Genomic DNA, 21,844 nt, shown 5'->3' with positions numbered 1-21,844 from the left:
CCCTCTCATGTCAGAAGTGTAGTGTCTCACTCCATTTCACACTGACCAGTGAGATGTTCATCATAGCAGTGCACCTCAGCTACTCCCATCCATACACCCTCTCTTTCCCAGGGGAGTTCTCCTCTTCCTCTTTAATCCCCACGCAGTGTAGCAGCAATGATGGCAATGTGTAGGAACAGACCGGAGTTACACTGGACTCCCTGTGGTGGCCACACTTCTTTAAATATCCCACACAGCTGTGGTACACTGGAAAATCCAATTAGCTAGCTTTATTTAGAAAAGCATGCTAACAGAATGCCTTCAAAAATAAAGTAGAATAATATATTCTTCTGTATGTCGTACAAATAAATGCAATTAACTCCAACTGATGCAGTTTTCACACCTAAAGTAGCTTTTTTTTTTTCTTTTTAAAAATGAAGGTTACACCTGTCAAACAAGCTAATTAAACCCCATTCACATTGGACATTGCTGGTTGCAGCATGGTTACCCTCTGTGCTCTACAGGCTACAATGCATTCATATATATCAATGTATTTAACTCCCAGGAGACAAGCCTGTTACCAAGCAACATGAAGGGATGACATTGTACTGCATCCTAAGAGCAGGCCCATTGCAAATGGGCTTTGTGTTCTGCGCTCGTACATGTGTGCATGTATGAATTACACAACGTGGACAAAACTTAAGTTCAACAAGTAAAATGACATTCCAGCTATCATTTTGCAGTTCTAATCAAAATGATTTCAAATTAAAAATCAGCAGTTTTAAAACTATTGGCTTTCCATGATGAGGTCATATTGACTGTCACTTTATCTTGGCATGCAGAACAGCCTGCTGCCTCTGTGTTAGGTTTGAAGCTCATGTTTTAAACGGATCGTGGCTCATGACTCGCTCAGGAACCATCCAAAGCAAAGAAAAAAAAAATAAAAAGATTATCCCACTGGACCCCAGAACTCTTACCTTAGGCAACAACAAATAAAACAACAGCAACTACAGTGGACATCGCAAGAGGGAAAGGAAGGCCATTCGTAAAGTTGTTTCTACCCCCCTAATGTACGGTACATCAACCTGAAGGCTGGCGTTTCGATCCCCACTGAACTGACAGCTGGAGGGGTGGCAGTTCACGGCTGAGGTGCCCTTCGTACCCCCATGCTCCTCGGGCACTGGGAATGGCTGCCCACCGCTCCAGTGTATGGCATCTGTCTCTATGAGTCTGTGACCCTGTGCATGTGCACGTCAACAGGTGCCAACCTGGATGGGTTACAAGCGGAGGACAAATTTCATGTGTATGCATGTAAGCATGACAAATAAATCTGATCTCTTAAAAAAAAGTCTTCTCGGAAACAGAACAAAACCCCCTGCTTTAAACTTTTTTTGGGCCATTCCTGTTGTTGTACCACAGAAGATTTTACAAGAATCACAAACAGCCCATTTCTCCCCTTGATCCCATGGCCATTTTGACACATCAGCAGAAGCAGTTGGTATCATAAAAATAGGCACCATTTTTACTAACAGTACAAAAAAATAAAGTTCAATTTTCCTCACCATTTCAGTTTGAATTTGCCAACAACGCCGTTTAAGGAAGAACAGAGGGCTGGATTGTATCATGCAGCCCTGCAAGCTGTTCTTCCTCTGAAAACATGGCCGTGCTTCAGCTGAACTCCTATTTCCTGACGAAAGACCTCAGTGAGCGACAGCTTTGAAACCTTGTTATTAAATAAGATGAAAACACAGAACTCTGCAAACCTTCTTTATTTATGCCTAACACAAAAAGATCAACGCAGGAGGGAGCGCAGCCTCCTTCACAAATAAGTACCTTCCACAGTGTTCAAATCATCAACCTCTACAGCAAAGTCGGAACAACTGCCAGTGAACATGCAGGGAATTAAATGCCTGAAATGATTTTCAGACGGTTGCATTTCGTTTTTATTTGCAGCATTTTGCCTGACAGTATAAACAGGGTCATATCCAAGTACCCGCGGCTGGCAGCATCTCACCTTTTGGCTGTGTGCAACCACGGAATAGAAATCTCAGAGTAAAACTTAATTTTTGAGCTCAGTGCCCATCTTCTCACTCCCAACTCGTCACACACAGACACACTCGTGCACGGTGAGGATTCCGCCAGGTTGGTTCTGAGCGCAGGTGACACCTTTGAAGTGGACCTTTCTGGGTTTCTGGAGCTGAACACCCAGTGGTCGCATCACTACGGCAACACGGAAAATGTTTGTGAAGCTCTCTTCGATAAAATGTACAAATGATACAGTGCGTTTTAATCCCAAAGCATGATTTTGATGTGCAATGAAGTTGCTGAGTTGTAGAGCTAAATAAAGCAGAAATCAAAATAAAAATGGGAAACGGCCAGAAAAAAAACTGCAGTTTCAAGGTTATCCCGAGATAATGACGCTTGACGTCTCAAGACAAGGGTTCATATGGTTTGTTAGTTCAGCTGAGTGAGGTTTGTTTTTTCTGCCTGAAGAGCGGCTCCTGGCAGAAGCGTAACAGAGTCAGTTAAACCTTTGTCTACGCCCACAGACACCACCGCCTGCAGATGTTTCCCAAACTCAGTTCAGCAAACACAACTCCACTCGCATGCCTTGGCTTAGTGTCATAGATCCTGTGACATCACAGCAGTTCTAATGAATAGAGGAGTTAAAACAACAAGCATTCAGTTTTGAGCTCACCTCTGCAGTCTTCAGAGGACAAAGCTCGTTTTTTCTCGTGATAATTATTACAGCTCACAATCTCCAGAAAACAAACAGAAATTAACTCGTCATCGTGCAAAAATCAGCTTTGTTGTTTCGAGGCAGCAGAATAATCAACTCGTGATTTCCAGACAAGATAAATAATTGCAGGTAGGACCTGATAAATAATTGCAGGTAGGACCTGCATCAACTTTCAGGGATTCTAATTATTATTGCACAAGTTAAAATGAAAAATGCAAAGAAACAATTTTCTATTTTTTTCCCCTGTGAGAATATTAAAGGGTTTCAAAAGTCCACAATGTCTTCCTGTCACCGTTTAATATTCCTGCATTTACCGCCGCATCAGGGTATGTTGCCAGTCAGAACGTGACAGTAAATGCTACTCTGTGGTTTGAAAGCTGACATGAGGGGCTCTTGGCCAAGCTACAATCAGCAATGACTTGAGATGAGAACGTGCAGAAACTTGCACAACAGAACCGAAAAGAAACTGAAGGTGTCCAAGAGGAAAAGACCATATCACTGACATGCACCATGGGCTGGAGACCTTGTTCCTCGCTGAAAAACATGCGTTTCTTTGCAATACCATTGCACTCCGTTCCAAATCTCCTTTCTTCTTTTCTATCAAAAACAGGCTCTCCTGCTCCCCCGATAGGCCTCTCCAGATGCACTGACTGGAACAAAAGCTAATATTTCAGAGACAAATTGTGACTTACAGCTGTAAGACAGAAACCTGAAGGAGCTGAGAAAGAATAAGAAAATGGCTGAGAAACATTGGAGCAACTGTAAAGTGGCACAAAAGTCTCCATCTGGCTTGCTTTATGGTTTGTTCGCTGACACTAATTTGTTTTTCTACGGCTGGAAATTCTGAAAAAAAAAAACAATCAGTTTTTGCCTTCAGGACCTGAAAATAAATATTAGACTCAACCAGGCATTAAACAAATGAAAACTTCTCCCACTGTCACTGGCAAAAGTTCTTCTTCAGACATTTCATCTTAGAAATCCCTTTACCCCCACCTGAGCGATCACCAATATTTCTGATTCCGACACTGCCAAATGATCCGATCTTTTAATCTCCTTATAGCACAGCAGCAGGCAGTCCCCCAGATGAATCACACCGAGCCGCTTCTCCACCATCCATCCTCTCTAAAAAACCCACGACACAAACCGTGCCACGCACACGTGGCCATTCGCAGTTTGGTTGAGAGCGAAGCACCGCTGGTGATCTTTGAACCGCACGGTTACAGGACGTGACCTCAGCCACCAACTGGACATCATTAAGTGCAACGTCTCACCAGAAAACGTTCACAGCCAGTTAGAGATGCAATAAAGCCTTCTTTGGCCAAATAGAAAGTTGTTTTTTTTATTAAAAGTCAACTATACTATGAATTTCTGTCTCGGTACAAATATAAAGCTGTTAGATGAAGCCGCCCGGTGTGATAATGACACTGCTTTTACGAGAATAAATAAGAGCTATCATTAAGGCTTCAGGTAAAAAAAATAAAATTAAAAAAAAATCAGGGAAATGTACGGTTGAGATGCATTCCTGCTGCCTCAACAGTGCTGATGAGTCACTGTAGCTCTAAGATGTAGTTCCAGACAGCTGCAAACCAGCTCGGTGCCTTTTTATACCAAAATGGACAAAAGTGTAGCGATTTTCTTTCTAATCTGTGAATATGTGCAAACAGTCAAAAACAGAGACAGCAACTCCTTCAAGCTTGAAAGTCAATATTTGGTACGAGCGCCTTCATTCTTCGGCACAGCCTGAACCCTCTTAGACAAGTGTTCTTGTTATTTCTCCGAGTATTCTTCAGGAATCGTTCTCCAGGCTTCTCGAAGAAAAAAAAAGCTTCTTGTTGGCTGCTTTTTGTTTAGTTCTGTCAAAAATAATCCCACACTGCTTCAACACTGTTGAGGCTGCCGCTGACTTTTAATCCGGTTCTTGTGCCATTGGGCGCATCTCAGCCTTTCTTCTTCGATTCCCCTCCTTAAGAATGGCTTCTTGACAGCCAGCTGTCCATGGAAACCAACTACAAGGGCTGGGCTGAAAATGAGAGAAAAAGCAGCCGGTGCCCGCAGCAAAAGCTTTGAAAGACCTTCGGAAAGCCTGGAGAACTATCGCTGAAGATTCCTGTAAAAGATTACAATGGAGACTGGCTGCTTGGAAGCGAAACAAAGAAACGAGGAGTGGTTCACACAGTACTGCAGGTCACAGTCGTGTTTTCTACAGCACCTTCGATCTTACAACCAAATACTGATAGCAGACCACAACATGCTGCTGTTTGATCTTTCCACCCACAGATCAATGATCAGGCCCAAAGCTGCATGTAAAGAACACGGCTTCCCCTTGGCTCTCATAACGCCTGGCAGGGCTCACTGATCGATGACCCTTCACTGACGCTTAAGCCTCAGACTGAGCCAGCAGCACCACACCTGGGCGCTGAATATGGAAATATGTAGATGCCAGAGCCAGCCTGAGCTGCGGGAGGCCACAATACTGATGAAAACTGTCAGGGTTTTTTTTTTATTTTATTTTTTTTAAACAAAACGGTACAAAACAGCACTAATGCCAAGACGTCTGTTCACAACAGAATTTCATAAAAGAATTTCCATTGTGTTATGTGACAGTGAGCCAGATGATGCAGTTTTTGGCTTCATGCATACATTGTTTCCTACAGCCATCTAGTGTTCATAGCCAAGACAACAGCTCAGAGGCAGCTGCCTCTCAATTCGACTCTACATTCATACCGTTTAAAGCATTCACTACGCACTGAGCTTTTGGTGTTACAGAGTTTTTTTTATTCAAAACAGGAAAAAACAAAAATAGAACACATTGCTCATCAGAAAAAACTGCCAATGTAACAGTCAGTTCAAGTTCTTTTTTTTTTGCGTTTGCAGCAGTTTTAGTGTCAATATGCCCTCTTGAGCTCTACATTGTGGGACAGTAACATGCATAAGAACCAGAGAGTAGTCTTCTCAGGGTTTTCATTTAGACTTTATGACAGGGCTTTACCGTCATTACAAAGACTTTTGATCTGAGCAGAAGTGTTTTAAAATGGCCAAACTTTACAATGAGCTGCACTTCAAGGCTCAGCTCAGTGAGGCCGAAAACATTTCTGTGTGCCAAAGTTGAAAAACACGTAGACTGTACATGTTAACATTTAGGTGCATTTGATTCGGCTATTTCAGTTTCCGTGCACACGCATCCTGAGTGCTATGAAGTGAAGCTCATCAGACTGCACACTCGTGCTAATTGCCCATGTGACTGGGGAACGAAATGTGAAGACTGAAGGCAGAAATAAAGTCCCTTGTTTTTAAATCTAATGGATTCATTTATCCTCAAACATTTTAACAAAATGTTACTGAAACAGGAATAAGAATTGATTTTTTTTTTTTTTGGGGGGGGACTATTTCAAGCTGCGGATGAGTACAGATGGTGTTCTTGCAAATGTTTCCAGCATTAGAACTGAGCAAAACAACAACAAAAAAACAACTTATTGTGTTAGTTTCTACCAAAAAAAAACCGTACTTTTAAAATACACTGAAACATGTTAGTCCAAACAAATCTGTATGAAACAAAGTGATGTTTTTCTGTTTTCTTCTGTCAGTCAAGTAAATTTGTCAGAATTTGTGATTATATGCCAACTCCCGGTCGCTCTGCTCTAATAACATCCGGATTTTAAAACCGCAGCTTCATCTGATAAAAATCAGCTACCTGACTGGTGATTTTATGCCAGAGGCATCTACATATTTCCCAATTCAGCGCCCAGGTGTGGTGCAGTCATTGTCTTTAAGCATGACTTAGAGACCATGACTGTTGTGATTCCCCACTGAGTCAGTTAGGAGTTGCAGAATGCCTTCAATATTTACTCCACAGAGTCCACAGAGCTGTGGAATCTGACATATTTCATCAATAACTTAATTTCGTGCCTACGCATTTATACTGTGTATACTATGTATACTGAGAATGGTGGTCGAATTAAAAAGGCGAGTCCTGCTGTAACAACACTTGGTATAATGGTGCATGTAACTGTAATGCATGCGTTTATAGTAATTATGGAACAAGTGGCACGTTACTTAAAGTAACACTAGATCATTTGGCTATTTTTTTTCTCTTTAGCTCTTCCTACAGTTCCGTCTTGTAATACCACTATCATAAAAACTAATCTCCCTGTGAATCCTGCACATGTACATCTATATACGAGAAGTTGTTGTCCTATTAAAGAGGCCACAAAGACACTATGAAAAGTCCACAAAAATGTCAAGAGAGCATAAAGCAAACCGGTTAGGTGCAGGGGTGGAAACAAAAGTCGTGAACTGGTTTCTCAGCCCCCGGGTGCTCCAGGGCAGCCTAACATTTCAGGTAACTTTTGATCAGTGCTATGGTTTCAAGCATAAACTTATAACCTTGTATGAGAAAGAACCACACTTATGGTTGAGCAACACGGATTGGCTTGGAGGGATTTTAGACAATGTTGTCTGAATAGAACAGCTTTAACCCTGGTGTGTTGGTGAGTTTTCTCAAAATTAACTTCAGCTCTTTTCACAATATTTCGAGTCCAATTGAACATGTATATGCAGGAGAAATTCAACTTTTTCATGTTAGTCCACGTTTCTTTCAAAAATATGCTTTGTATAGTTTCAGTTAGACTAATGTGTTTTAACAATATAATTACGGCATTTTTTGATAACACAATACAAACGTACTAAAACTATCACACACTCAAGCCTTTTATTCATTCAGGAAGTTTCTCCACTGAAAGTCAAGAGGACCCGACGTTCGCCATTTGTGACGTCTGTAAGTTGAAAATAAGCTGTGGAGGAACAAGCACTGACACATTTAGCAAAACAAACTTAGCCCAACTGTTAAAACAGCATCACTCTGCTAATTTGACAGTGCTAACAACCGCAAAGTTGCTCAAATTCAAGCTGGCAGCATCACACAGAGAGTGGAATTATCTGTTTTACACTCGTATCAGCGATAAAAGAAAAAAAAAAAGTTAAGTCATTATGAGGAAAATGATTGGATTCCAGGTAATGGATGATTTTCTCTAGTTAAAAATAGGGGTTTCATAAACTTACACCAACACTAGGTGTAGTTTAAAACCAATTTAAAAGCCAGTTAGAAGACAATGTTATTTCAAAGTTATTAGCAACTGACTTAGCAAGAATCAGTCACTGAAAAAAAAGGTGATTTTGTACATTCACATAGAGCATGACACAGCACGTAAGCATAAATTATAGAAGTCGCAACTGGAACTGTGACTTAGAACTGCACTGTCAACAGATTCATTTCAAACACAAACAAAGCATGCAAAAATCCTCAGCTATTCGAGGAAAGCTTATCCTCGACTTGCACTGAGGGTGTTAACTGACATGCACTGAAAGTAGTGGCTACACCAGAAAAAAAACAGTGAATATGTAACAACAGAAACACATGCGAGTGAAAGAGGCTCATGCTTGATTTAAGCATGTTGGAGGCGGTGTTAGTCGTGATGGGTTAGTGTTAGCTGGGCTGCAGAGAGAGCCAAGCCGGGTCATCGCCATGCATGAGACACACGGGAGGGAGAGGGAGATGAAACTATGACTGATGTTTCATGACAGACACAGTAAGTTCTGTACATACCCAGAAAGAGCCTCTTAGGGATTCTCACCTCCTCGTCCTTACTGTCTGTCGCTAAAGACAAAACAAAAATAAAGGAAGGGAGGAAGAAACAAAAAACAGCTTGGTTCTCTTCATTTCTTTTACTGAAACTAAAAGATGACCTGCGATGTGTTCGGTTATGGAACTTGACATTTTAGGTCATAGCAACTGACTGTAACTACTCGCCCAGTGCTGCTCTATTACTGAGCAGTACTTGTTACATGGTTATTTGGTCCAAAAAAAAAAAAAAATTAGAAGGGGAGCAGCTTTTCCATCAGCAGAATTATTTTTATATATATATATATATTTGGCATCAATGCAATTTAAGGTCTTAAAGGGTCTTACCATTTAAGGGGGGAAAAGGCTGATGTCTACTTGTTCAATTCATTTTTTTGACTCCTTTAACTGACTTTATTTGACTGGTTAAACTTTAATCTTAATGATAGCTTATGCTGCACTGCTGTTAATCACAATAAGATAATAACAGTTCCGTTCCTCATAATGACCGCTTTGACTCTTAAGCTTTCAATCTTGTGTGACATTATGGGATTTCTGTAAAACTTTAACCTCAAGGTTATTATATTGCCAGTAAACAACATATAAATGTGATAAGAAAGTTTCTAAGTAACTTATTTTGACAAGTTAAGATTTCATTAATTCAAAGGTTAAAGTAAGCACTGAAAGTTGTTGTTTTCCTGCATTTACAACCAAGAAACTTAAGTCAACATTCTTACTCTATAAACATATAAAGTTAGGTTTTCGTTATTTATTAGTTATAGTATAAACAATGATTTTCTACAAGATTTCAGCCTTTCTGATGATTTCAGAAATCTCCTTAGTGGAATTAATCTTATCTTTGGTGCACATGTGATGAAGTAACACTTCCCAAAAGGCTTCTTTTGTTTTTCCCCAATCCACAAAACTTTGATAATTGTTGCTTATAAAGTTGTGTCTATCATATATCTAATAAATAAAACTTTCAATTAGAAAACTAACATTTATGATCAGAAGAATTTTTTTTAGTTTAATCTTTCAAATCCACAACATAAAAGCAGTTTAATAGTTAATTTAAACATGCTTACGGAATGATTTTTTTCACCCCCACCAGTATTGCCCATTAAGAAAACCTAAGCTAACAAGCCACAAGTTGCTGTGCTACATTTCCAGTTATCTAACTTTTGGCAAGATATAGTTTGTCGAAATGTTAAAAGTGCTGAGAGAGAATTAGTTTTCTTCAGAAAATGAAGGTGGGACATTATAATCATATGAAATAGGAAGGATTAGGTTACACTCAGTTATTTAGTGTTAGCCTTAGTAGTCGTTAGCTTTAGCTAAAGCTAATATAGCCACTTTTGCCTGTTTCTTGAAATCTAATGTACCTATGAAGTTACATTTAATTTTTCACAGTTTTTAAAGGGCATTTCTTGTGTCTTTTGACAATACATCAGTATCTGCCCCCAAAAAGTTGACAGCCTCCTTAGCTTCCATTTTGAAGGAAACTAAATATGCAGAAGTAAATCAAATAAAATGGTCCTACTAAAAGCTAAGTAGCCTTGCACACCAGGATTGTAGCATCATCTTTTTCCGCAGACTTTATCTTGTTGCGTTAACTTTGAAAACAAATATTTCAATGTTCCACTTTTTAATGATGAATCTGTTAAGGTTGTTATTATAACGACTGCAAAAAAATGTACGCATTGCCTGTAAATACATTGTAAATTTCAATCCTTCCTTATGCCGTTTGTCTATATTCTGCCTGCTAAAGTGATTCGTTCCATATTGAAGTTTTTAAAAAATATATATATAACCAATACAACACAATCTCTGCACATTCACAAACATAAAATTATGCATATCCCAAATTTTTTCCATCACAGTGTCACTGCTGCTGTAACATTATTAATTGCCCCACTGAGGGACTAATAAAGGACCTATCTTAGTTTTATTTTATTATTATTTTTTTATGTAAGTGGATAGGTCTAGATAAGAGTCTACCTAATCCCTGAAAAGCATCTTTTCATATCACGAGATGGCTGTATGATCGACACTAACCGCTCGTATTTTGTTATTTTATATCATTTTTCGATTATTTGTTATTGTTATCTTCCCCCTGAGTGTCCCCCGCCACTCGCCCAATGGGATGGGATGGGATGGGCTCCAGACCCCCGCGGTACAGAAAAGGACAGAACTTTAAGTCGACAGAAAGCTGAACAGGAGTCAAGGACACCTTTTTGTTTGTTTACTGACTCACACCAGCTGTCAGCATGAATGCTTTATTCTCTGGACAGAGAGAATTTTGCTCCGTTCCACTGACTTTAGTTAACAGTATCCCCATTATTTCAGAGTCTCCGTTCAGGCACACAGCGTGTGCGGTCATCTGACATCCAGCTTCTGCACATTAGCATTCAGTATTTATTTTCTCTCCCCCCCTCAGACCGCCACAGGGACAGGAAACGAATCTGAACAGCCAGTCTCGAAGCAGGAATAAAAAGTACATGAGGTGCAGACACTTATCAAAGAACAAAGGGCTGCCTCTTGTTTTACTGTAGTGTGCAGAAGAACGCATGAGTAAAATATAGAATGTAATGTTTCAACTCAAGTTTATTGAGTAACTCTTTGAGTTACTCAGTAACATAACCCAAGTCAGTTAGGAAATACGGCTTTCCGTGTGTTTACATTGATAAAGACAGATTTGCTTTATTAAACATGTTATTTCTTAGGGCACAAAACAATCTGCAAGCTCATGGATGCCCCATTGATTTTTGTTATCCAACTTGGTTTAAACAGAAAAGCAGTTAAGCACCTTTCTAAAACACTAAATCTAGATTTGGCTTAATCACATTACAATATCTGGCATTAAGGGGTATTATCCATAATAAGGCTGGAGCAGTGAATCAGACATCTGTCAAATTATTAGATTAGGCCTACATGATGAAAGGATACAGCAATAAAAAAAAGAAAGTGGCTTTTGAAGTTCTCTCAAGCTTTAACTTGACACTGACATGATCTTGTTAAACAGCTTCACTGGTTCGTTTCCTTGTAAAATCTATCATAAAGCAACAATGAAGCAGATATGACTTGTGCTTTGCATCAAGGTTAAACAGACAGTGCTGTGCAAAAGTCTTGAGCCAACCTTTATTTCTTTCTACTTTGCCAGGAAAACAGCAAACAGGTGCAGCAGTTTATAGAAATGTGTGAAACTATAAATGGAAATAGGAGCACAGGAGGCAGAAACAAAGAACAGAGAACAATTCTAACAGGTTTGAAAGTCAATATTTGGTCTGAGCTCCTTTAATCTCCAACACAGCCTGAACCCTCTGAGACCAGCTTTCTGTCATTTCTTTATTTCGTCTTCAGGAATAGTTCTCCAGGCTCATTGAAGGACATCCCAAAGCTCTTCTTTGGATGTTGTCTGCCTTTTGTTCTGTTCTCTGTCAACATGATCCCACACTAGTTGCGTTTCCATTAGCCTGTTTAGATGCGCATCGATAAGTATCGCATTGTATCAAAGTATCGAAAATACGCTCGCTGGCGTCGGTTTTGGTTGATTCGAATGGGATGGAAACAGCTGTGTTTGCATCAAGTCTGACGTAGCACACTTTCACCCGATCTCCGCTTGGGCAATTAAGGGCATTAAATAACACCTCTCGCTGCCTTCTCCTCATGACAGCCCCTCTAACTAACCAGGACTAACTGGGCTGACAGCTCCAATACCACGTGTCCGATTCTTAATAAAGGTTTAAGTCCTCTCTCCATGGTGATACACTCCGAGTCGAGAAACCGGTAAAACATTTACAGGCTGGTTGTTATGCTAATCTGCGGGAAACTCCCACGAGTTAGTAGTTTTCACCAAAGTCCGTACTTTTGATGGAAACACACATGATTAGAATTTCTTTTAATGCGAATTTCCCAATGATTCAAATCACTTTTGGATGGAAACATGACTATTGCTTCAGTAATGTTGAGGTTCTGGGGAGGATTCATCCCTCCATAAGACCTGTTGCCACTGATTTTCAGTCCACTTCTTGTGTCATTTGGCATACCTTAGCGTTTTCTACCCATTTCCTTCCTTAAGAATGGCTTCTTGACAGCCACCCCATGGAGACCATTTCTGATGAGGCTTCAGTGAACAGCAGATGGATCAACATCTCTCAGGTCCTTTCATCTTACATAAGGACATTACTTTCAGATACTGTTCATCTGCTGTAAATAGTTATTTTGTGGATCTGTCCCTTCTTCTCTACATCAGTGGTTTCAGACAGTATGTAAAAAAGACTGTTTAGAGCTGAAGCTTCTGGTACAGTGGCCAACAGGCGGGTGCTGAAGTAAGAAGTCATCTTTATCAAACACACACAAACTGTTGGGCAGTGCTTATTTTCCTCGACAAGAGGTGGCTCAAGACTTCTGAACAGCAAAGTTGAGACATGAAATCTCTCTTTTCTTTTCCTGAGGCTCAGAAGGCTGATCTAATTTGCACCGGGCCACAAGCAACAGCGATCAGCCTCTCACACAGTGTTGGGAGTATCTGAGCGTTTCTTACCTATGAAGGAGCGCCTCTTGGTGTTGAGTTCCGTGGCCATGCGGACGTTGGTGCACAGGTTCAGCATGGTGAGCATCGTGCCAATCATGATGATGCTCTGCCACAGCAGCGGCGTCTCGAAGTAGCGGCCAAATCTGAACAAGAAAGGAGAAAGAACGCCTAAACCTTAGGCTTGAAATCTGAGTAAACAATGTGGACAATAAGGGGACTAAATCCTAGGTTACAACTTCGGCCAATATTCTGTTCACACTTTGACCAACCTGAGCCTCAGTCTGTACAATATACACTTTAGTTGATCAGCAAAAGAGAAGGCATTAAATTGGAAGGCTTTTTAATGGAATTTTGTCAACACATATGAGAAGCTGGATTGATGTGTTACCTAAAGAGGATCCGCAGGATGTTTGCCACCAGCAGGACCAGGCACACATAGGTGGAGAAGCCCTCTGCATTCTGGGTCCGGCGGATGTCTCTGTACTGGGGGATGTAGGGCACCACCCCACCGAACATAATGGCACCAGCAGCGACCCACGCCACCAGGGAGTTAAACACGGACACGATCTGGTCGAACACCTCATCTTCCATGTTCAGAAGGGATGTCAGCGGGTGTTCACTGGCCTTTTCAGAGATTATTATTCGGTGTGTATCCTCCTCGTGTTCCTTGTGATGACTCTGAGAGAGTGAGAGGAGTAACATCCGTATTTTCTACGCATAACTGTTGGTTCTTCCGCGGACCGCTCAAAACGGGAGCTAAAACCACGACATCACAAGCAGAGCCGCGACACGACAAGCCGGAAGGTAAAGTTACAGTGTCAGCCGAGTACGGTAAACAAAGAGCACGTGAATATGTTAATTACTGTACGTAAACGAAGGTTGTGCTCTCTTTGAAGGGGACAAGTCAGCTGAGCCGCTCACCACGTCCTATTTCCTCGATTCAACACTTGAGTTGATGCTAGCGAGTGTTGTTTAAGCTGCAGCGCACAACTCTCCACAAAATTTCAAAAAAGCTCCTAAAACCATGTAAAAAGCCCAAGAACCATTAAATAAAAAGGCATTTTTGAACCGGTCCCCCCTTGCATCCGCTTCTTTACAGACCAGCTAAACTGGTCAGTCCGTTTTTGTTTTGTGGTCTTTTCTACACTTCCTCAAACGTCACGAGCCCAAACAAAGATATTAGACATTATCAAGATGGTTCACCCTTCAATTCTCCACGAAGTTAAATCTGATGATGTTTGACTTCTTTGTATGACACTTTTTACACTATATGACACATGTACTCTGGTATTTGGACCGACTATTAAAAAAAAGTAGTTTTGTAGATATTACTGAAAGTGAAGTACCATTACTTCTTTCATTTACAAAATTGGTCATTTACTAAATTACAGAGTTGGTCATCAAAAATATTGATGACCAATTCTGTAACTTGGGACTTATATTAACTTCCCATACAAATAAATGCTTTTATCGAATTTTAAATCTAGTACACAGATCAGAGAGAAGTTATATCAGTAAACAAGATGAGTCATATATGAAAAAGTATAGTCTTATTTCGTGAGAGAAGTTAACGCTCTTTCAATGGTAGTAAATTGTATTTTGTAGCTAGCGACCTAGTGGCCGCGGATGGTACTGCACTTTAAGGGACTTTTGGAACGGCTTCACTTAAACTAAATATAAAATGCGAAGTTAGGCATTGGATGAAATTGAAAGTAGAGGTAATTTCAGGTCCACCCAACTCGGTATGCGAGTTACATCACAGCCCTATTTTACACAGTATTGATATGATTTCACGTTAAAGTTCCCAAGAAACAGCTACGGACATCTTATTTAGTTTCACATATTTCCATGTTTACTGTAAAAACTAAATCTGAGGAGGGGTGCGCCTCTTCCTTGAGTGCAAAGTCTGCTCTGATAGGTCAGTCCAGCTAGCCTCAACAAAATCCACAAATCTGCATCAGATTAGAAACTCTGAAGGGCCAATAAAGGTTCATCATACAACTTTTGAAAACCACCGGATGTTGCTAAACAATTTCAGTTAAAACAAAAAGAAAATGTAAAACTTCATCTGAATTTAATTTCATGGAAACTCTAAATGCAGCAGCTCCCTGGTCCGTGTATGAAGATCTCATCCCCCTGGCTGTACTTCGGTCACCCACAGATCTTTGTTGTTGTTGAAAAGGAACTTGAGGTAGACGTGTCAAGTTCACAGCTCCAGACACCTCTCTTATAATGGTGGCCAAAAGAAAGTCTGATTTTTGGGTGGCACGGGCCTTTTTTCTTTTTTGGGTCAGGATACCTTGAGTTACCAACCAGCAGAGCTGTAGAGGAGTCCACACGAACACAGCTGTTTTCAGTAACAGTGAACTGGCTGACGGTCCACATACAAACACATTTTTTGCCACAAAAACAAACCAACAAAAAAAACTCTTTTGAAAACAGGGTGAAGATATTTAAGAATTCTTCACTTCTCCTTGTTTACAAAGCAACGAGAGAGGCCGAGAAGGCAATGCTGGTTTTGGATAAGACCTAATACGACTTTGCAGAATGGAGAGATCTTTTCTTTTCTGTTCCATGTGATAGAGCTGCTTCATGCCCCCACACTGAGTGAAAGACCACTGCGATGATATCACCTGTCAGTGCTATCAGAAAAGCTGCTTGAACATTGCTCTGCTTAGCAGTTGAGTGGATCTGACACATCAGATGGATGCGTTTGGAGGTGGTTTTGAAAATATTGAGAGAACGAGGCACCACTTGTATATTGTGCATGTAGTTAGCTGTCACTGTGAAACTGTGTGTTGTCCTGGTATACGGATCAAGGTTTTGATTCAACTTTATTTCATTGAAAAAAAAACTCATTGGACTTGTGCTGGAGCCATTTCCAGTTCTATTAATAACATCTAAGAATGGGAGCATTCAACGAACATTTGTTAAATAAAGATCCTAGTTCTCAGCCGGATACTTGCTACATGATAATATTTCATGTATCCTGGTTATTTTGGTTAATTTTCTTCTTACAACATAGCACAGCCTTAGATTTAGCCCTGCAGTGCATTTTAACAGGGCTTTCTATTTATCTTACAAATCATGAATTCATCACATTCAACGGGAAAGAAGACTGACAGATAAAATCCGGATTATAAAGATTTATAAAGGCTTAATGAAAATGATGTAACCATGTAGCCAGCTGGGATACTGTCTTGTTATATAAAAACCAAAGTCACTGACATTCCTATTCACCTACAGCGCTCACAGCCCATTGTCACCTGACCTTTCTGAGGGGATAAACAGCTTAAACAGAGTTCATAAAATGCTTTTTCCCACACGTAATCATGCATACAAATCATTGCGGATGCCAAAGTCAAACCAATGAAGGCCAACCAACGTGACATCGGAAATGAGGCAACAGTTGCTTTCACAATAAAAGGGTACACGTTTTATTCTATTTCATTAAGGTTTTAATTTATTAATTTATGTTTTACTTTTGCTTCTGTTTTTTTCTAGATTTCTTTTCTTCATCTTGATATGTTGGTGCGATTGCTGTAACAGTAACAATATCATACAGTATCATAAAAAATTAAATGTGAGATATAATGTGTTCAACTAATTTCAAAATCACCGAAGGAAATGCTGTCATATATTAAATGTATATCATTCATACCAACTATTAGTTTGACCTGTTTCTTATTCCCTTTCTTCAACGAGGGTAACGTTGCAATGATTTTGGCAACGACTTTTATTTTGAAGAAACTAGTACTGCAAGCGGAAGTGATTGTTTTCACTGTATCCATTGACTGTTCCGCAAAGTTAAGAGAGTCACAGTGGACGTCATTTAAAGACAATCCGGTTGTGATTTTTGACGTCATTGTCCCAGCCCAGTTTTACAAAAAAACAACTATTCACGGTCAGTTTGTGGCATACGTGTAAGTTTAGCTGAAACCTGTTTGCGTTTGTGAAAAAAAAAAAGAAAAAGGAAAAGGAAACGATGTCAAAAACAGACTGCACAGCTGCACGCGACATGACCGAAGCGGTGAGTTTGTCTGATGTGGGCTCAGCGTCCTCTGCGGGCTGAAGTAACCTGGCCGGCGAAACATTTGCGTAAAGGCGTTTTTCACTGTCATTTTAGATGGAGAAAAGGATGCAGCGGCTTCAAGGACGATTCCAGGCTATCTCTGAACAACTGGAGTCAAAGAATATCCTTTTTTTTGTAGATTTCCCTGCTTGTAGGCGTCTCTGGTGTTGCTCAGAAAGCTGTTTGTTGTGTAAAGCGAACTTTCTTACAGCTAAAAGCTGAGAGCTGCTAATAATAATCAAAAGACGTGTTCTTAGAGCCACAGGATATGACCACCAGGGGGCGTTTAAAGTTATACTTATTTTTAAAAAATTAATTTCACATTTAATGATTAAACTGTCAGAACAGCTTAACATGTTTGTATTGTACTGCAGGTATACACATTGATACATTTTTATTATTAGTTTTAGAGCTATTTTCTATTGAGCCTTTAAAATATTTTATTTTATTTTTATTTTATATTCCTAATCATTTATAACCTGTATAAATAGACATTGGGGGTTCAGAGACCATACGGTCTATGCCTAACCAGGCAAATATGAATAGTGAAGTTTTACATAATTGCACAGTTACAATTGAAACATAAACAGACAGTTTCTGGGAAATAAAGTAAAACTTACTTAACCTTGCCTGAACCTAAACCCCCCCCCTGGCCTGCATGGACTTAAAGTGGGTGCTGGCTTTTGTGTAATCACATGCATCAATGGAATCTGCAGCACAGGAGACTTTTTTTAGGCTGCTTTTTTGCCTCAGATAGATTATCCTGTTCACGAATGATTGAAAGTTGGAGCGAGAGATGGACAGACGGACTGGGGCTTCGTCTGCATTTATAAGGGTCTGTTGTGCTAAAGAGGGGGCTGAGCCAGAGGGTGAAGCTTTCAATTTACTGCTCCGTCTTTGTTCCAGCCCAGGCCAGGATATCTGAGTCGAGGCCAAAAGAATGAGTCACAGATGCAAGCAGCTGACATGGGTTTCTTTTGGAAGGCGGCTGGACGCAGCCTTGGGGATCGGGTGAGGAGCTCAACCATTCGTAGGGAGCTCAGACTGGAACCGCTGCTGCTCCTCATTGAAAGGAGTCAGCCGCCAAATCAGGTTCCATACCTAATGAAAAGAACACCGATGAGCAACAAAGCCACATCAGAGTGAAAAGGGCTTGTAAAAAAGGTTTAAGAAGAGCAGATCCTCGTCTTTATTTTGGATTGATCTGGGCTTCGATCACGTCAACGTAACGTGAACAGAATGTTGATGTGAAGTGAAGTTTGCTTCCTGTATTGTGTTGTGATGTGCAGATTTCTTTAACTTCCACACTTGATCAGATGGGAACTCGCATCAATGACCTTGAGAAGAATGTGTCTGAGCTCATGACACAAGCTGGAATGGAGGAGGAGCCCAGTTCAAAGTGATGGAGACCAAACACGGGGAGAGCTCTCTGTTGCTCTCACTTCTGTCAAGAGCAAATCCTGAACCGGGACATCTGGGTTCTTTAAAGCTCAGCCAGGTGTCCATGTAATCCCAGGTGCTACCACACTGTTATCTTTTGTTTCCAAAGCATATCCAGTCTGGTTACGGCTGACCTGAAACCCAAAGGGCTCCTGTGGGGATTAATTGTAAACAGTTCTTCTGTTTTACTGTTTTACTTTCTGTAAAATCTTGTCTGCACCTCAAGGTAAAACAAACTCATTGTTGGCCCCTCCTACCTCATTTTCTGGCCACCTGTACAACATGCTGCAGTCTACTACAAAATCTATGCCTCGTGTTCTAAAGTCTAACAGCTTGTAATGACCGATATTTCATCAAACTTTCCAAGATGTGTTTAGTCAACTGTTGCTCTTTCTCAGTCTCATCCGTGTGGTGTGGTTAACGCAGAGCTCATTTAAAACCCCAGTCATGAATGAATCTTATTACTTTGGGTAGAATTCACAGCTGAGATGCTTTTCATGGGTCTTACAGGTGATTAACTCACCTCGGAGTGTGCTGATGTCCTAAGATCTGTTTATACATTATGGTTTCCTGCTAAACTGCTATTTCTTGTGTGCATGGGATGTGTGCACACCTGTAGAGATGTGAGCAGCACTCAAGGTGATCACACTTAAAAGTTACACACGGATACATCGAGGGAGCAATATTCACTCTTCTAAAGAAGAGGACAAGTGCGCTCCAAACGTGGAAAACAGCAACACGCCAACCTCTGGTGATCCTCCACTTATCACATACTGGAAATTCATTGATTCATTGAAATGTGTTCACCAAAGAAAGTGCACGCTGTGAGCAGTCAGTTGTCTTTAGGATGAAGAAGGCTGTTCGGTTGGTGAGAAATACTCATGACTTCGGATGCAAATCGGATGTTTTTTAATTACGTTGCCACAGAGTAGTACACACACTTTGTGGTCTCTGTCACACAGCAGTTGTTATAATGCCATAAAAAAAGTCTCTGCTGTTGTTCTTGTGTTGTTGATGCTGACCAAACAGAGGCAGCGTAGCACTGGCGCAGTTAGTTAAAGTCATCAGAGAGATGCCTTTGCTTGGTTACCGTAGGTAAGCATGGTTCTGTGAATATCATCTCCACTGTTATTCCTCATATGTTGTTGAGATGTCATTTTTTTTATTGCCTCTGTTACCAAAGGTGACACTAAAAAAGCCAAATAAAGATTTTTCAAACTTTTTGTAGTCTCCTGTTTTCTTTGTGTCTTTAAGCTGGTGGAGCTGGATGTGAATTCCTTTTTAATCCGATGGTATCACTCTTTTCTCACAAACCGATCACAAAAGGTGAAATTCAATACAGTAATCTCCAACACAGCTGTAAGCAGAACTGCGTCAGTTCCCCATTTCTCTTCACACTCTACACTACTGACTGTCAGCGCTCCAGCAAACTAATATCTAGTCCAGTTTTCAGATGACACTGTTATCCTCAGCTTGCTCACAGACAATCCAGGCAGTCCCAAAGCTGCTGTGGGAACCTTTGTTGACTGGTGTGATGCCCACAAACTTCCTAATAGCACAACAAAAACAGTTGAGATGTTGCTGGATCCCAAATCAGTTGGTGATCGGAGTCCTGTGAGTGTACATGGCAACTCCATCAACCAGGGCACGTCATTGAAATATCTTGGTGTGCACACTGATAGTGACTTCAGCTGGCACACACAGGTGGAAAAGGTCTGTACAGGTAAGGGTTCATCAGCGCCTCCATTTACTGAGACGACTCCGGCTATTTTCTACAGAGCAACAACAGAGGCCATAATCAGGTATGGCATCACCTGCTGTTGTGGTAACCTCACAGTTAAATACAGATCTCAGATCAGCTCCCTGGTGAAGACAGCTTCTAAGATTATGGGCCCACCTGCCCTTTCCTCTCCACAAGACGTTTTTGAGCAGACTGCTATCAAGCAGGCCAAAAACATCCTCACTGACACATGACATGTGCTCAGTTCAGAATACACATTATTGAACTCAGGAAGAAGGTACAGGGTTCCAGTCTGTAAACATAATCGCCTCATTTAACATCCTCACATCCATTAAGCTCAAAAATGAGCAGCTAGGGAGGAAGAAAAGGAAAGGAAGAGGCAAAGAGGCCGAGGTAATGGGTGTATTTTTTCTGAATGTTATTTTGCACATTGTGTCAGATTGTTTTAAGTGTATTTATTATGAGTTTTGTTTTTCTGAGTGTGTGTATATACATGTTTTTAGTGTTTTCTTTTTTTTCTATTGCACTGCAGCACTGCTAATTTATCCAAGACAATTTTTTCCAATGGAGACAAACAAGGAAACCTTGAACCTTAATTTGATATAATTATTTTTTCAAAAATTTCCCTTGTCAGTCAATAATGATAATATAAAATTTATATTGTTTTTATACTAAACGCTATATTTTCTCAATCTGTCGTACAGCTTTAAAAACTGCATCAGAATTCTAAGTTGTACCAGGAGTTAAGCATGAAGAGGGTTCAAAATTGAACCATCGAGTTACACAAATACAATTTTCCTGTCTTTCATTTAGAGACATAATCTCTGGACCATAATCTTTCCTTTGATAATTGTACCCTCAGACACATCAGTTTAATAAATTAGAGACTCAAACTGAATTTCCATATTCATGTATAATCTCTTACATGGGTGGCCTGAGGTCAGAGGTCAAGGTCAGCAAAAAAGAAAGGTCTCAATTAGCCATATGCTTCTGAAATGGAGCAGTCTCCCCCTCTAGTGGCTAAATACGCTCATTACAGAGTTAACCTGTTGCTGACCATGGTGCTGAAATATACCTTCCTCAGCTTGTGTGTGCATGTTTATTTGTGTGGATTTCTTAGACTAGAATGAAACAAGGGATTTTATATATGTGATGCAGAATTTGTCCATAACTATAGAAGTGTGCATAACACTTAAGACATGACATTATTTATTTGTACTGTCCTTCCAAGCAGCCACCCTTTCCTGTAATCCTTTAAAGTGTCTGGTTTATAGACAGGCAGGATCCAAAGAGGAGCTGAGACAACAAAAAAAGGTAAGTGATTTATTTCCAATAAGTGAATATTCAACGTGAAGCAGTCCAGTGAGGTTTTCCTGTGATCTCTGGCATGAACTATGCAGCCCCTCTGTGAGGGGACAGGGTGGTTAATATGATGGCTTTGGGATGTTAGAATATTTTCTTTGATTGTGCTCTTATGTACTGACCGGTAGTTGATAAACATGAAAACATGGACTGACTTTCTCCATGGCTGGCTCCTAGTGAAACTGTAGGCGGTGCAGCGTGACTGTGAAACCTGTGACAGTGAAGCGAAGCTCCCGAACGCTGAGGCTGTGACTAACAGTGAGCTGGAGTAACTTTCTCTGGGCTCCTCTGTGAAATGAAAGACAAGAAGTCTTTAAAAAACATATTTCCCACAAGACGATATTGATTAAACATGTGAA

The 21,844-nt window shown here is 40.4% G+C and overlaps 1 protein-coding gene across 4 annotated transcripts in view; it reads right to left on the bottom strand.

The window, feature by feature from the left end:
* Window positions 1–13,990, bottom strand: part of LOC140274783 (solute carrier family 66 member 2) — a 32,798-nt gene extending 18,808 nt beyond the window's left edge. Inside the window, exons 1-4 of one of the 4 annotated variants that reach the window (XM_072370146.1) lie at window positions 13,734–13,990; window positions 13,259–13,548; window positions 12,880–13,013; window positions 8,322–8,372 (exon numbers count right to left, since the gene is read on the bottom strand). In XM_072370146.1, coding sequence (XP_072226247.1) covers window positions 8,322–8,372; window positions 12,880–13,013; window positions 13,259–13,461 — 388 coding nt within the window. In that variant the 5' untranslated portion in view covers window positions 13,462–13,548; window positions 13,734–13,990. Of the gene's footprint in view, window positions 1–8,321; window positions 8,373–12,879; window positions 13,014–13,258 lie in introns of all 4 variants that reach the window. The other 3 variants (XM_072370147.1, XM_072370143.1, XM_072370145.1) reach the window with 3 other exon arrangements.
* Between the last annotated feature and the right edge of the window lie 7,854 nt (window positions 13,991–21,844).

This window comes from Leuresthes tenuis, unplaced genomic scaffold, assembly GCF_036924035.1.
Source record: "Leuresthes tenuis unplaced genomic scaffold, fLeuTen1.0.hap1 SCAF_18, whole genome shotgun sequence".
Classification (NCBI taxonomy): Eukaryota; Metazoa; Chordata; class Actinopteri; order Atheriniformes; family Atherinopsidae; genus Leuresthes; species Leuresthes tenuis.
This window is presented reverse-complemented; position numbering and strand designations above follow the sequence as displayed.